Source organism: Talpa europaea (genome assembly GCF_964194135.1).
Source record: "Talpa europaea genome assembly, chromosome: 11".
Taxonomy (NCBI): domain Eukaryota; kingdom Metazoa; phylum Chordata; class Mammalia; order Eulipotyphla; family Talpidae; genus Talpa; species Talpa europaea.
In genome coordinates this window covers 7,790,052-7,803,123 of record NC_140078.1, presented here as the reverse complement: position 1 = coordinate 7,803,123, position 13,072 = coordinate 7,790,052, and the positions used below count along the sequence as shown (strand labels likewise).

The window sequence follows — 13,072 nt, the reverse complement described above, 5'->3', positions numbered from 1 at the left end:
TTTTTTTAAGATTTATTTATTTATTTATGCAAGCACTGGGTACAGTCAGAAGCGCAGGAGGGTGAGAGAATTCACCACAGCCAGAGAGGAGAGTAGAACAGGCAGACTGACGAAATACACTGCTGAGAGGAGCAGCGGGCGGCAGGAGAGGTCTGCGTGCCATGTGGGACCCTCACCAGCGGCCGGGGATCGAACCAGTGCTGCAGAGGCTGTGGGCAGCTTCTCAGCCCAGCGCTCAACTGCTGCGCCACCGGGGAGGCCCACCAGCTACACTTTCAATTGTTCTTTTTGTTTGCTTTGGACACATGGGTCAGGTTGGGGCATGCACATCACTGAAGCTTGTGATACAACTTCTAAGTTGACCTAGCAGTCTTTACTCTCCTGCCAGCCAGGCCTGAGAACCCCCGTTTCTCCATATTCTTCACACTTCTCCATCACTTCATACTTTGATTTATTTAATCATTATTAGTCTGATGGACCAAAAGTATCACATTAAGAAAGTTTAATTGCTAATGAGGTTGCATATTTCCCTTCATGTCAGTGATTGTGTCCTCTTCTGTGCTTTTCCACAGCCTCAGTCCAGCTTCAGGGTTAGTCATCTTCTATTGGTTTACGAGTTTTTTTAACATATAAGTAACTCAGCATGAATGTACATGAATTGCAGATGATTTTACCCACCGTGCTATCCTCAATTTCCTTCTCACTTTGGAAAATTTTAACTTTCAAGTAACCAAATCAGTTGGCTCTTCCTTTATGTCTTCTGTTTTTGGAAACATGCTTATCAACCTTCCCCTTCCCCTCTGGTAATTTCATGGCATCATTTTTAATATTTAAATTTTAGGTATAAGATGTGAGTAGTTAAAAATCTCATGCTTGCTTTTTCTAAATCATTAAAACTTTTTAAGCATCACTTTGATTGTTTAATATTTTGGTATATGGCATTACCTTCCGGAACAGTTTTACACATTTGAACATAATGTATGAGACTGCCCATCTCACACAGGGCACGTGGTTTTAGCATTATCTTTTTATTGTTTTTCCAGAAATCTGAGTGGATGACAACAACATGCAATCATGCGCTCTATGCTATTTGTGATGTATTTACCCAATTCTATGAAGCTTTGAATGAAGTTCTTCTTTCTGATGTATTTGCACAATTGCAGTGGTGTGTAAAACAAGGTACACTTTATGTCTCTAGGCATCATTTTTCTTGACATAGTGCTTAACAAGAAATTAATTTTTTCAAGCTATTAAAGGCATAGGTGTATAATTTAATTAGACCAAAAAAAAAAAAAACTCCCTTTATTTATCTAAGATGTGATGTAGTTATTCATTATTTTTAAAAATGTACTGTTGGAGGTTATACTATTCTTCCTACTTTTGTGTTTTTGAATTTTCTTTGAAATTAAAATTTTTTATAATATACTATGTGGAATAAGATCAGCAGCTTCATCAATGGGCTTATTTTGCTTATTTTAGTGTATATTGCCTCATGGCAATTGGACTCCATAGGTGATTTTGACCTAGGGCTTAATTTAGTAAAATTTTCCCAAAATGATCTGATTTTAAAATAAGTGTTAAAAAGGCTAATGCTGATGTGGCAAAATTGAAAAATGTTATATTTGAATGACTAAATTTAGAAACACTGGTCCACTATTTTCTATAGTCATTTACCATTCCTTATACAAGAGCCAGTTTATTAAGTAGCAAATTTTTGACCTCTTCCATCCCTAACAATGATAAATGACTATTTGTAGTCTTCTTAAAACTATTAAAATTATAGTGCTGTCTGTAATATTTCTTCATTAATTAAAAGGCTACTTAACCCACTAGTTGCTTAGTCTCCATCTTAAAATATGAGGTATCATGGGTCTAGTTAGAGCCAAAATAAACAGTTGACTTTAATGAAAGATGTTATTTTATTTTGCAGATAATGAGCAGCTGGCTCGATCAGGTACAAATTGCTTAGAAAACTTAGTAATTTCCAATGGAGAGAAATTCAGTCCCGATGTCTGGGATGAAACGTGCAATTGCATGTTGGACATTTTCAAAACAACCATCCCACATGTGTAAGTGTTGATGCCTTTTTTGCTGTTTATTTCTGTGTTTGTTGGGTGTTGTGGACTTGGGGTGGCCTTGTACACTGACCATTTTCCTTTTCTTGCATTCCCGTAGTTTGCTGACATGGAGACCTGCAGGAATGGAGGAAGAGTCATCAGAAAAACATCTGGTAGGATTTTTTGTTGTCTTTTCTCTGATCTCTCATTATAGTGAAAAATTGAGCACCCCAAAGAGTTTGTGCTTTTCTGATGGTGAGTTTAAAAAGGTTATAAGATCGTAAAATTATATTAATGTGTTTTTTCAAAAGTATAGAAAAGTATTAAGAAAATAAGTCAATACACCCAATAAAAACCACAGTTTACATTTCTCATATTATCTTTATGTGACTGCATACATATAACCCACACGTGTTTGAAGTTTGGGCTCATTTGGCACATGGTATTGCTTAACAGCATGGTGAGCATTTTTCAGTATTCTTAAATCTTCTTTGAGAATAGCCTTTTCAGTGGCTGCACATTATTATAAAGTATTTAACTAACTCTCCCTTGTTGTGACTCAGGTCAGTTCTAGAGTTCATGTTATATAATTATAAATGATGCTTCGGCATAATTATCTTTATTATCCTAATAAATAGAGTGCTTTACTCTCCACCAATGAAATAGTGCTTATTCTTTATGTGAGGCCACATAAAAAAGTTCTGTTTCAAGTTTCACTTTAAAATACTTTGATTTTATTGCCAGAGTAGGGAAGGTTGGAATTGTAATATTAACTTTTATGCCCAAATAACTATAAGGTCATTAGATTTTAAAAGGCATTTGGGACACAGCAAGTTGAAAATGAAACACATTTTGACATTTTCTGTTGTTTTTGTTTTTGTTTTTTTCTGACTTGTTTTCTGCAGTGAACTTAAAAAAAAAAGCTAGCTACTACCCCTGCTAGTCTTCTTGTACTTGATCTCATTGGAAATTTATTACAGCGTACATAAAGATGTGCCCTCTAAGTTGAAATAACAAAAGTTTGAAATTTTGAGGGGGGGTAAAGGGGAATAATTGGAATTGTGATCTCCCTGTGCTGCTTTTTGCACTGCATTAAGCGTGCAACATAATCGGACTTCTGGCTGAGTGAGTCATCTACATTCAAGGAGGCCAGGCAGCATTATGCCAGACACCTTTGCTCAGATGGAGGAAAGTGAACAAGGTATTTCTCTCTGATTTACTTTTAGGACATGGATCTGGACCGCCAGTCTTTAAGCAGCATAGATAAAAATGCCTCAGAGAGAGGGCAGAGTCAACTCTCTAACCCAACTGATGACAGCTGGAAAGGTAGACCTTATGCAAGTAAGGCCACTTTTTGTTTTGGTTTGTTTTCATTTACATTTCATTTCATTTACACCCCCATGGCTCAGTCTCTAGTTCCCTTGCCTATGGCAGCCAGTGCCACTAGTTTCTTACGTGCCTTTCCAGAGACATTTGTCCATGTGCAAGCAAATACAGATATACATTCACATATACAGCACATTTGTCTGCGGATTATAGACTACTGCATCATTTTCTCCTGTATCTTAGAGATCATTAGAAACAGTGCCTAAAGAGCTTTCACATTGCCTTACATTATCCCAGGGTGTAGAGGTACTGTTATTTGCTTAATTGTGTCCTTTCTAGTATTTCCAGCTTTTCTCTGTTAAAAACAATACTGCCTGGAATAATCTCATAATAGCCATTGGTAGTTTAAATAGCAAATCCCTAGAAATAGGATGCTGGGTTAACAGATAAGCATACCTTCTATGTTAGCAAGTTTTCCAGGTTGCCCCCTGGTAATGTTGTACCTATTTACATGATCTGCAGGAACACCAGGTAAAATTTGGTCACTTTGGAGTACTTTTAATTTGCAGTTTTTAAATTGTGAGTGGAACTGATAGTTTTCATACACTTAAGATAAACCACTTCTATTTTGTTTTCTATGAACTGTGTGTGCATAATCGTTACTTATTTTGTATTGATTGTTGGTCTTTTTTATTCATTTGGAGAAGCTCTTTTTATGTTAGAGCTCCCTTTTCTGGATATGAATCTCAATCTCTTTTGCCAGTTTGTCTCTTAATGCTGCCTACAGTTTCACTGTCCATCATTTACAAAACTGGTTTCCCAGTTGTTGTGTGCCAGGCACTGTGTCTGTGTTTCATGTGTGTGCTCTCACGTCATCGTTACATTAACCCTTTGAGGAGGTACTGTCTTACCTTCCTCCCATGAACAGGGACTTGGATGACACGACTCACCAATATGTGGTTCAGCTACTGAGAGTAGAATCTCTGTAAAGATTCACCCAGCTGACTGACAAGTTGGAACTTTTCTGGCGACATTCTGGATGCTTTGAGGTTGTGTGCCCCTTTGTCTTCATAGCAATCCCACCCTCTTTGGACCACCCTCTTTGAAGGCATCCAATAAGAAGGTGCTGTGTTGGAGACTGGTGCACTGCTGTCCCAGTACCTACAGCTCAGCCACTGTCTCTCCAGTTCCAGTGAGAATGAGCTGTTTCTTCATCAGCTCCAGATAAAGTGGCTGACTTGTGTGTAGATGCCAAGTGCAGGTTTCTTTAAATAGAATTTCTTTCAATGTGGCAAGACTTCTCTCCTCTGAGAAATGCCTGGAACTTGAGACCCCTCTGTTTCTCCCATCTCAGCCTCCCTTCTGGGCATAAGCTCAGTCAGTCGAATCACTTACACCACTTGTATTGCCTTCTTCCTTTTTACTGTTGGCCCAGATGACACAGTTGAATTGGCATAAGTTAAATGTACATCTGCTGCAACTCCATTATATATTTTTGTAAGCAAATCTACTTCTACTTGGTGAATTTTTATATGTATCTCTAAATGTCACACTCACTTTAAAAAAACCTGAAGCTGACCCAGCTTCTTTTGCTTTCTGTCACTAAAAGCTTTGTTTCATGTTTTCAATATTCTGATTCTATAGCAGTAAGTTAAAAAGGAATCTGTATTTTGACTCCAATCAAAATTGGCATTATGGCATTATGTAGCCAAATTCTGTAGTCAGGCATTAATGTAGTGCCTGATGTGGGCTACCCTTGAGCCAAGGATTGAGAACAACAAGATAGATAAGACACTACTCAGAGTATAGTCAGCTGGCAGAAACCACACCAACAGTATGAGTAGAGGGTTCTAAATAGAGACTGCTAACTAGCCAAAGATGACTCACCACCAAAAGACAACACTGGAGAAATAAGGAAGTAGAAAATGTCGAAAGCAACTCCTAACTCCACAGCAGACAGAAAGTGATCCAGGAACTAAGATTTTCTTTTTTTTTTTTTTTTTTCTTAAAGTTTTTTTATTTATGCATTCTAGAACTAGGTGTAGGCCAGAGGTGGTGGTGGGTGGGGGTGGTGTGAGAGGATTCACTAGAGACAGGGTGGGAAGCAGAATAGGCAGATGTACTGAAATGCACTGCTGAGGGGAGCAGCGGGCAAGACAGCAGAGGTCTGCTGCACCATGTAGGTCAGCTCCCTGGCCAGGGTCAAACTCAGGCCACAGTCTGGCTATAGCTTGATAGCACTGAGACTTTAACCTCTGCGCCACCAGAGAGGACCATGGAACTAAGATTTTAAATGAGCCCATCCCTGCTCCACTCCTCAGCACCGGGAGTAAGACTTCTCTGGAAAATTTGGCTGCCCTGGGTATCCAATCTCCCGTGACTAGGGCAGTTCAAAACTAGTCTGTACGAGTGACCAGTAGAGAATCTTCTGGAGGACACAGGTCTACATAACTGATTCCCTCACCTCTTTGCTCAGATATCACATTTTCGGGAGACCATTCCTGACCAGCTTGTTTAAGCTTACAGTCCCACTCTGACACTTCCTGTTCCCACCCCTACCTGTGTCATCTTTTGACTTAATAATCTTATACTTGAATGTTTGCTTATCATCTGCCTCTGCCATGGAAATAGGGATTTTTTATTCATTTCTGTGCCATAGCATCAGTCATGCCTGGCACATAGTAGAAGCTCAATGAGCATTTATTCAGTACTGGCTGAATCATTATTAGGGTTAATCTTTATCATCTAATATAGATCAGAAACTGTTTGCCAGCCTCCTCATCAAGTGTGTGGTCCAGTTGGAATTGATACAGACCATTGACAACATCGTGTTCTACCCTGCAACAAGCAAAAAGGAAGATGCAGAACACATGGTTGCTGCCCAGGTAATAGGAGTGGGACTCGAGAAGGCATCCTTGTCTCCGGGGAGGCTGTTTCCGCGCCGTGGGGTGTTGGAGCCAGCTTGTACTGCTTATCCTCTTTACTTAGCTCCCCTTTCCTTCCTCCTCTAGCAAGACACACTGGATGCGGATATCCACATAGAGACGGAGGATCAGGGCATGTATAAGTGCATGTCTTCCAAGCACCTCTTCAAGCTGCTGGACTGCTTGCAGGAATCCCATTCCTTCTCAAAGGCCTTCAATTCCAATTACGAACAGAGGACAGTCCTGTGGCGAGCAGGTAAGCCGCACAGCAGATAGACCACTGTGATCATGGCCTAAAACGTTAAAACCTTTGGGAAATGTCTTTTCTGATATCCACAGTTGAGCTTATAAGAATGTGAGATACTCCAGCATTCCCACAAGTGACTGTCGTAGGCTCCCACATGATTTCTTGGCATTATCCCAGCAGTGTGCACTACTTATATGACTCTCTCACCTGTAGGTTTTAAGGGCAAGTCTAAACCTAATCTTCTCAAACAAGAAACCAGCAGCCTGGCCTGTTGCCTGAGGATCCTGTTTCGAATGTATGTTGATGAGAACCGCAGGGATTCTTGGGAAGAAATACAGCAGCGACTTTTAGGGTAAGATTAAATTTTTTATCTCTAATACACAGATGCATCAACAATACTGCGAATTGAAAAGAGTAGGAGAAAAATACCTACATGGTTGATGCCCTAACAAACTACTTTCTTTTCTGTTTTTTCCTTCTGTCTGGTAGCTCTTCTTTCAGTTTTCTTAATACCCTGAAGAGAGGGGAGCCTCATTTCTTTGATTCAGAAGTTTCTTTCTTTTTTTTAAATCATCCAAAACTAATCTTTTTTTTTTTTTACATCATTTTTCATTTTTGCACAATGTATGCATTTTCTTCTTGGTTATATTCCCCATACAATTCCCACCCCCCCTTATTTTGACCCTAATCCCTCCTCCCCTCCCGCCCCCGTAGTGTGTCTCTAGTTTATAGTTGCTTGTTGATTTTGATTTTTACTTTATGATTCAGAAGTTTCTTAGCACAAAAACATGGGCAGTGAAAAGTACTCTGAGCTTAGAGTTAATAGACCTGGAATGAGATTCTGACTGGTCCTCTCAAGAGTGATGTCAGCTCTAACCTCCCATCAGTCTTTGCAAGAGGAATGTAGTAGCATCATATGGCTTCCAGGGTGTACTGGCTTTGACTACATGGAAATGAAGCCCTGAGGAGATGGCGGGATGCCATTGAGGGAGCCCCAAACAGAAAAGTAGATCTTTGCCACTCAGTTCTTAGGTAACTCTGAACAGGATGCTTATATTCTTTTTCACTTTTTTAAAATTTACTAACATAAACATGCAGAGCTAGCAACTGTGTGTTGAGACACACGCGCTCCTATACCACTAGGATGAGTACAGTGACAGGGTCACTCTGGAAATCGGGTGGCTTTAGATCTGGAAACTTAAAATGTTCATTCTCTTTTTTTTTTTGCTGTTGTTTAAGATTTATTTATTTATGCATGCAAGAGCTGGGGTACAGGCCAGAGATGCAGGGGGGATGAGAGAATTCACCAGAGACAAAGCAGGGAGCACAACAGGCAGATTGAATGAAATACACTGCTGAGGGGAGCAGCGGGCGAGACAGGAGAGGTCTGTTGTGCCATGTGGGTTTCTCTCTGGCCAGCCAGGGATTGAACTCATCCTGCAGAGGCTGCGGATTGCTTCATAGTGCGGTGCTTAACCCCTTGCACCACCAGGGAGGCCCCATTCTCTTTTTTTGACTCTGTATTTCCACTATTATGAAATCAACTTAAGAAAATATCTTAGAAATAAGACTCAGGAGGGCCTCCCCGGTGGCACAGCGGTTGAGCGCTGGGTTGCGACGCTACCCGCAGCCTCTGCAGCGCCCAGTTCTATCCCCAGCCGCCAGGTGAGGATCCCACATGGCGTGCAGACCTCTCCTGCCGCCCGCTGCTCCCCTCAGCAGTGTACTTCATCAGTCTGCCTGTTCTGCTCTCCGCTCTGGCTCTGGTGAATTCTCTCACCCTCCCAAGCTTCTGACTGTACCCAGTGCTTGTATAAATAAATTAAAAAAAAAAAAAGATAAAAAGAAATAAGACTTAGGATTACTACCCAGAATATTTATTTCAGACTTATTTGTAAAGAGAAAAAACTTAAGACAGCTCAGCTCTGGAATAGATAATTAAATTATAGTATAGCAGATGAAAGAATATTATGCAATCTTTAACAATTCTTTTTTTAAGATTTATTTATTTATACAAGAACTGGGGTACAGGTCAGAGGCATGGGAGGTTGAGAGAATTCACCACAGAGAGTGGGGAGCAGAACAGGCAGACGGACCGAAGACACTGCTGAGAGGAGCAGCCTGTGAGGCAGGAGAGGTCCGCCATGCCATGTGTGCTTCTCCCTGGCTGGCCGGGAATTGAACCCGCGCTGCAAAGGCTGCGGACAACTTCACAGCACAGCGCTCAACCCACTACGCCACCAGGGAGGCCCAATGTTTTGTTTTGTTTTGTTTTTTAAAAAAGGGTTTTGAATCAGTTTTCCTTGATGCGGAGTATGTTCATAATATAATGTTTCGGGCCTCCCCTGGTGGCGCAGGCGGTTGAGCACCATGCTGAGAAGCTCTCCGCAGCCTCTACAGCAGCGGTTTGATCCCAGCCGGCGAGGGTCCCACATGGCACAGCAGACCTCTCCTGTTGTGCCTGCTGCTCCCCTAAGTAGTGTATTTCGTCAATCTGCCTGTTTTGTTCCTTGCTCTGTCTCTGGTGAATCCTCCACCCTCCCATGCATCTGGCCTGTACCCTGGTTCTTGTATAAATAAATAATTTTTTTTTTTTGGTGGGACCCTTGCTGGCGGCCGGGGAACGAACCGGCACTGCAGAGGCTGCAGGCAGCCTTGCAGCCAGGCACTCAACCGCTGCACCACCAGGGGAGGCCCAAATAAATAAATCTTTAAAAATAAATAAATAAATAAACTATATATATATAAAATGTTTCACCACAAACGAACAGAATGTAAAACTTATGATACTTATGAGTTTTAGTAATGGATTTTTAAATCATAGACAAAAAAAAAAAAAAACTGGAATGAAACTTGCCAAAATATTAGCATGTATCCCTTGAAAGATAGACTTAGGGGTCTGTCTTTCAGTCATCCTAACAATGATGACATGTGACTAACAAATCATAAACTAAAAGGAATTAAAGGGGACATGTCAACTTATATCAAGCCCAGAGGAGAATTACTTACACATCCTCATGAAGTTCCTCTAACATAGATACATAAATGTTAGCTTCTAGCACAACATGTTGAAGAAAACAGCACCAGGATGTTAGGTGAGAAGAGAAAGGCAGGCCACATGCTCTTAACTCCGATAATACACTCCGGGCTCCCTGGGCTAAGACAGGCATCGAACCCTCACTGGGCCAGGCCTGAGTGAAGCTACCATCGTACCTGCTTGTTTCAATCTCACAGCAACCTCTCGAGTTTTGGTACACTTGCTTATCCCCATTTTACAGCTGAGAAACCAGGGCTCAGGAGTGTACTCAGTGCTCAGTAAATACTCAGGGCAAGATAAACAGTTCTCTACTCCAGGGGAATATGAGACGTGAACTTTTGTTGATTGTGCCTCCTCCTCTCTGACTCTTCCAGTGTGTGCAGTGAGGCCCTTGCCTATTTCATCACGGTGAATTCTGAAAGCCATCGGGAGGCCTGGACGAGTCTTCTGTTGTTGCTTTTAACAAAAACCCTCAAAATAAACGATGAAAAGGTATAAGCAACTAAATGCTGATGTCTCCACTAGGATATCAGTGTGGGTGGGCTTTTTACTCAGACTTTGAACTGTTTTCTCAGTTCTTCCAAGGATGTTTACATAACTAGCACCGTTCTAGACAAAATGGGGAGAAGCACTTCTCATTACAAGCCACAGATGCTTTAGTACATTAGAGCTTTTTTCTCTCAAAGAACCCCGGTTGAGAAATGCTGACGTTGAAACCAAGCTTGCTCTACAGTGATTTCAGTGTGGCTCTGTTGAGGAGAGGGTTGAGATTGTGAAGCACTTGTTTAAAACTGGGACCTTGCTTTACTGAAATGAAAACTGACTTTGGTGGCAAGGCTGTCCCCAACTAGTTTGTGTTTAAATAGAATTAAAAGAATTTTGAATTTCTAGGTTTTTTGTATCTACTTTCTAATAGCAAGAAAAAGCACCAACATTACAAGCAGTTCCCAGGGTGATATAAATACTTTTGAAACTGTGCCCCCCGCAAATAGTGCCGTGTCTAATTCTCTCTTCTTCTCTCCCACCTCAAGTTCAAAGCACATGCTTCAACATACTACCCCTACTTGTGTGAAATTATGCAGTTTGACCTGATTCCTGAACTCCGAGCTGTTCTGCGGAAGTTCTTCCTAAGAATAGGTGTTGTGTATAAAATATGGATTCCAGAAGAACCATCACAGGGACCAGGAACACTGTCACCATTGTGGTAGCCTTGGCCCCGCCGTGAGCCGCTGCTGCAGCTCTGCAGGTTTACCATGCCACCTCTGCCTAGCACATCTCATCAAGGGTCAGACAACAGAAACAGGAGTCGGCACCTGGGAGCTCAGAACAGCCTGGATAAAGATGGCCTCTCCACTGGTCCCATCAGAGTCTCTGACTAAGGCGTTGTGGTATTCATTAAACTGTTGCATACCCAGTCACCACAGTAGGTGGGGAGTCTGTTTCATCTCTGTCATTCCATTTTACTGGTTGAACGTCCGTCCAGTTTGTCATGGCCCCCACCGTCATTTTCTAGCTATGTCCCCTGATCGGCTATTAATGTTTCATCAGAGGAAGTCACTCCTGTTGAAAGTACTGAACATAGCTGTATAGGTTCGTGATTATTAGAGAGTATATTAATAAAATTTCTTGTAATGGCTAAATGCCACCTAAAATATGCTGGGTTTTTTGTTGTTTGAGTGTGTTAGAGAAGTTTGAGTGTTTTTTGTCAGTTGTGAGCCAGCTGTAATTAGGTTAGTTTGGGGAAAGATAGGGGAAAGAGGATTTTTTTTTCCTGTTTTGTTTTGCTGATGTCTGAGTGATTTTTTTAAAGTCTTTTACAAAAAAAATGTTATTGAAGATTTGATTGAAAGCAGAGTTTAGTGAATAAGTTAGAATTAAGAGCTTGCAAGGTTTAAAAAATTGTAGTGCCTCCTGGCTCTCCCTGTTTTAGTACTTGGGGAGAACAAGTCTATAGGAAAAAAGCAAACAATTTAGTAAAGATGATTAGCCTTCCTTGAAGTAAGTATTTGTGGATGGGTATTCAATTAAAATTTCCAGAATTCATTGTCCATCTCACACACTTTGAAATCTAATATATGAAGTAGAAATGAAAATGAAGTAGTAATTTAACAGAGTTAATTTATATTTAAGTTTACCTCAGAATAATGAGGGTACCAATGGTTAGCATCCCAGCTTCGCACAATCCCCATTAAAGGGCCCTCGAGAAGGGGGAACGTGCTGTGCGGGAGAAGGCTTGCCCCGTGCACCTCCTCAGCCACACGCCATGGCTTAAACTGGAGCGGACCCTCACTGTGGTGGGGCCAGCACAGCTGAACTGTGACTGCGGAGGGAGGTAGCCTGTGCCCAATGTTCCAGCTCACTTGAACCTAGGAGCTGAGTCCTTTGGAAAGATTTGATTCTGGGTTCCTTATTATGTTAATGACGGTGCAATACTCTTAACTGCAGTAGAACTGAATGAGGATGTGGCTTCTATAAAAGTGGGCCATATACAGATAGGGCCTGAAGCCTGCAAGCAGTAGATTTGGAAACTTAATTTATTCTGAGTCAGTGAGAAAGAGAACACATGCTTCATTCTCTGCCCGCTCATCCGCTGCCTGGAGTGGCATTCAGGTTAGCAAAAATGTTACAGAGTTCTTCCAACATTCAGACTTCTACCCACGCCCTTTAGTCCTGTGAATTGGGTTGTATTGATGTCAACTCTGGTGCCTTAGCAGTTAGTAAGTTGGGAACCTATCTATAAAATCCAATATTTTTTCTTTATATAGAAGGATTTCTGGTGCTTTTGTTTACTAAAGGATCGATTTCTTAAATTGTTTTTGTTTTTAACAGTCTTGAGGAATGCTTGGTTTGGGCCAGTAGTACTCTGTCCACTCTTTTCTGCCCCCCAAAGTATTTTAATTTCTCTACCAAAGAAAAAGAGCAGGTTTATTAGGTCTTTAGGTTATTTACATACATTAGGGGAGAAAAGCTTTCTCAAGCAGGAAGGGACGGAGAGAGTATTTTCTGTGAGTAGAAAGTGTTAGCACATTTGAATATGTCCTGGGATCCTTTAAACTACAGCGTGGACCTACCTTCTAGGACTTGCTCCCTGGTACTGTAATGTGTTCCGATCTCAAGAAGCCCATCATCTCCATCGATGTTTGTACTAAAGGCATAAATGGGGAACACAAGTTTTGTTCAGAACATATAGGTTTCATGCAGCTGCAAGCCTGGTTAGAGATGTTTTCCTTTCCCTCTGAGGGTCTTCTGTGACATTTTCTTCATCAAATGTGACTGCAAGACTTTTCCAGTATATGCCTTCTCTTTAATTTTTGCCTCCTCTTGCAGAATAAGAGATGTGTTAGTGCATTTGGTTACTTGCTGAAACTTGTCAGATTTGAATTTCTTTTTAACATTGTCTTTTAAGAGATTTGATTTTCTGAACAAGGCATCTGAATTGTACCAGCACAGAGCATTTGAAAACTGGATGTAAAACTATTTA

The 13,072-nt window shown here is 41.1% G+C and overlaps 1 protein-coding gene across 3 annotated transcripts in view; it reads left to right on the top strand.

Annotated features, from left to right (window-relative positions):
• ARFGEF2 (ARF guanine nucleotide exchange factor 2) overlaps positions 1-10,830 on the top strand; it is a gene marked incomplete at its 5' end in the record, with an annotated part of 77,006 nt that extends 66,176 nt beyond the window's left edge. For all 3 annotated transcript variants that reach the window (XM_084247444.1, XM_084247443.1, XM_084247442.1), the window contains 9 exons: positions 1,044-1,179; positions 1,931-2,069; positions 2,176-2,230; positions 3,284-3,398; positions 6,138-6,268; positions 6,395-6,563; positions 6,768-6,906; positions 9,966-10,083; positions 10,623-10,830. In XM_084247444.1, coding sequence (XP_084103570.1) covers positions 1,044-1,179; positions 1,931-2,069; positions 2,176-2,230; positions 3,284-3,398; positions 6,138-6,268; positions 6,395-6,563; positions 6,768-6,906; positions 9,966-10,083; positions 10,623-10,799 — 1,179 coding nt within the window. In that variant the 3' untranslated portion in view covers positions 10,800-10,830. The remainder of the gene's footprint in view (positions 1-1,043; positions 1,180-1,930; positions 2,070-2,175; positions 2,231-3,283; positions 3,399-6,137; positions 6,269-6,394; positions 6,564-6,767; positions 6,907-9,965; positions 10,084-10,622) is intronic.
• Positions 10,831-13,072: the final 2,242 nt, after the last annotated feature.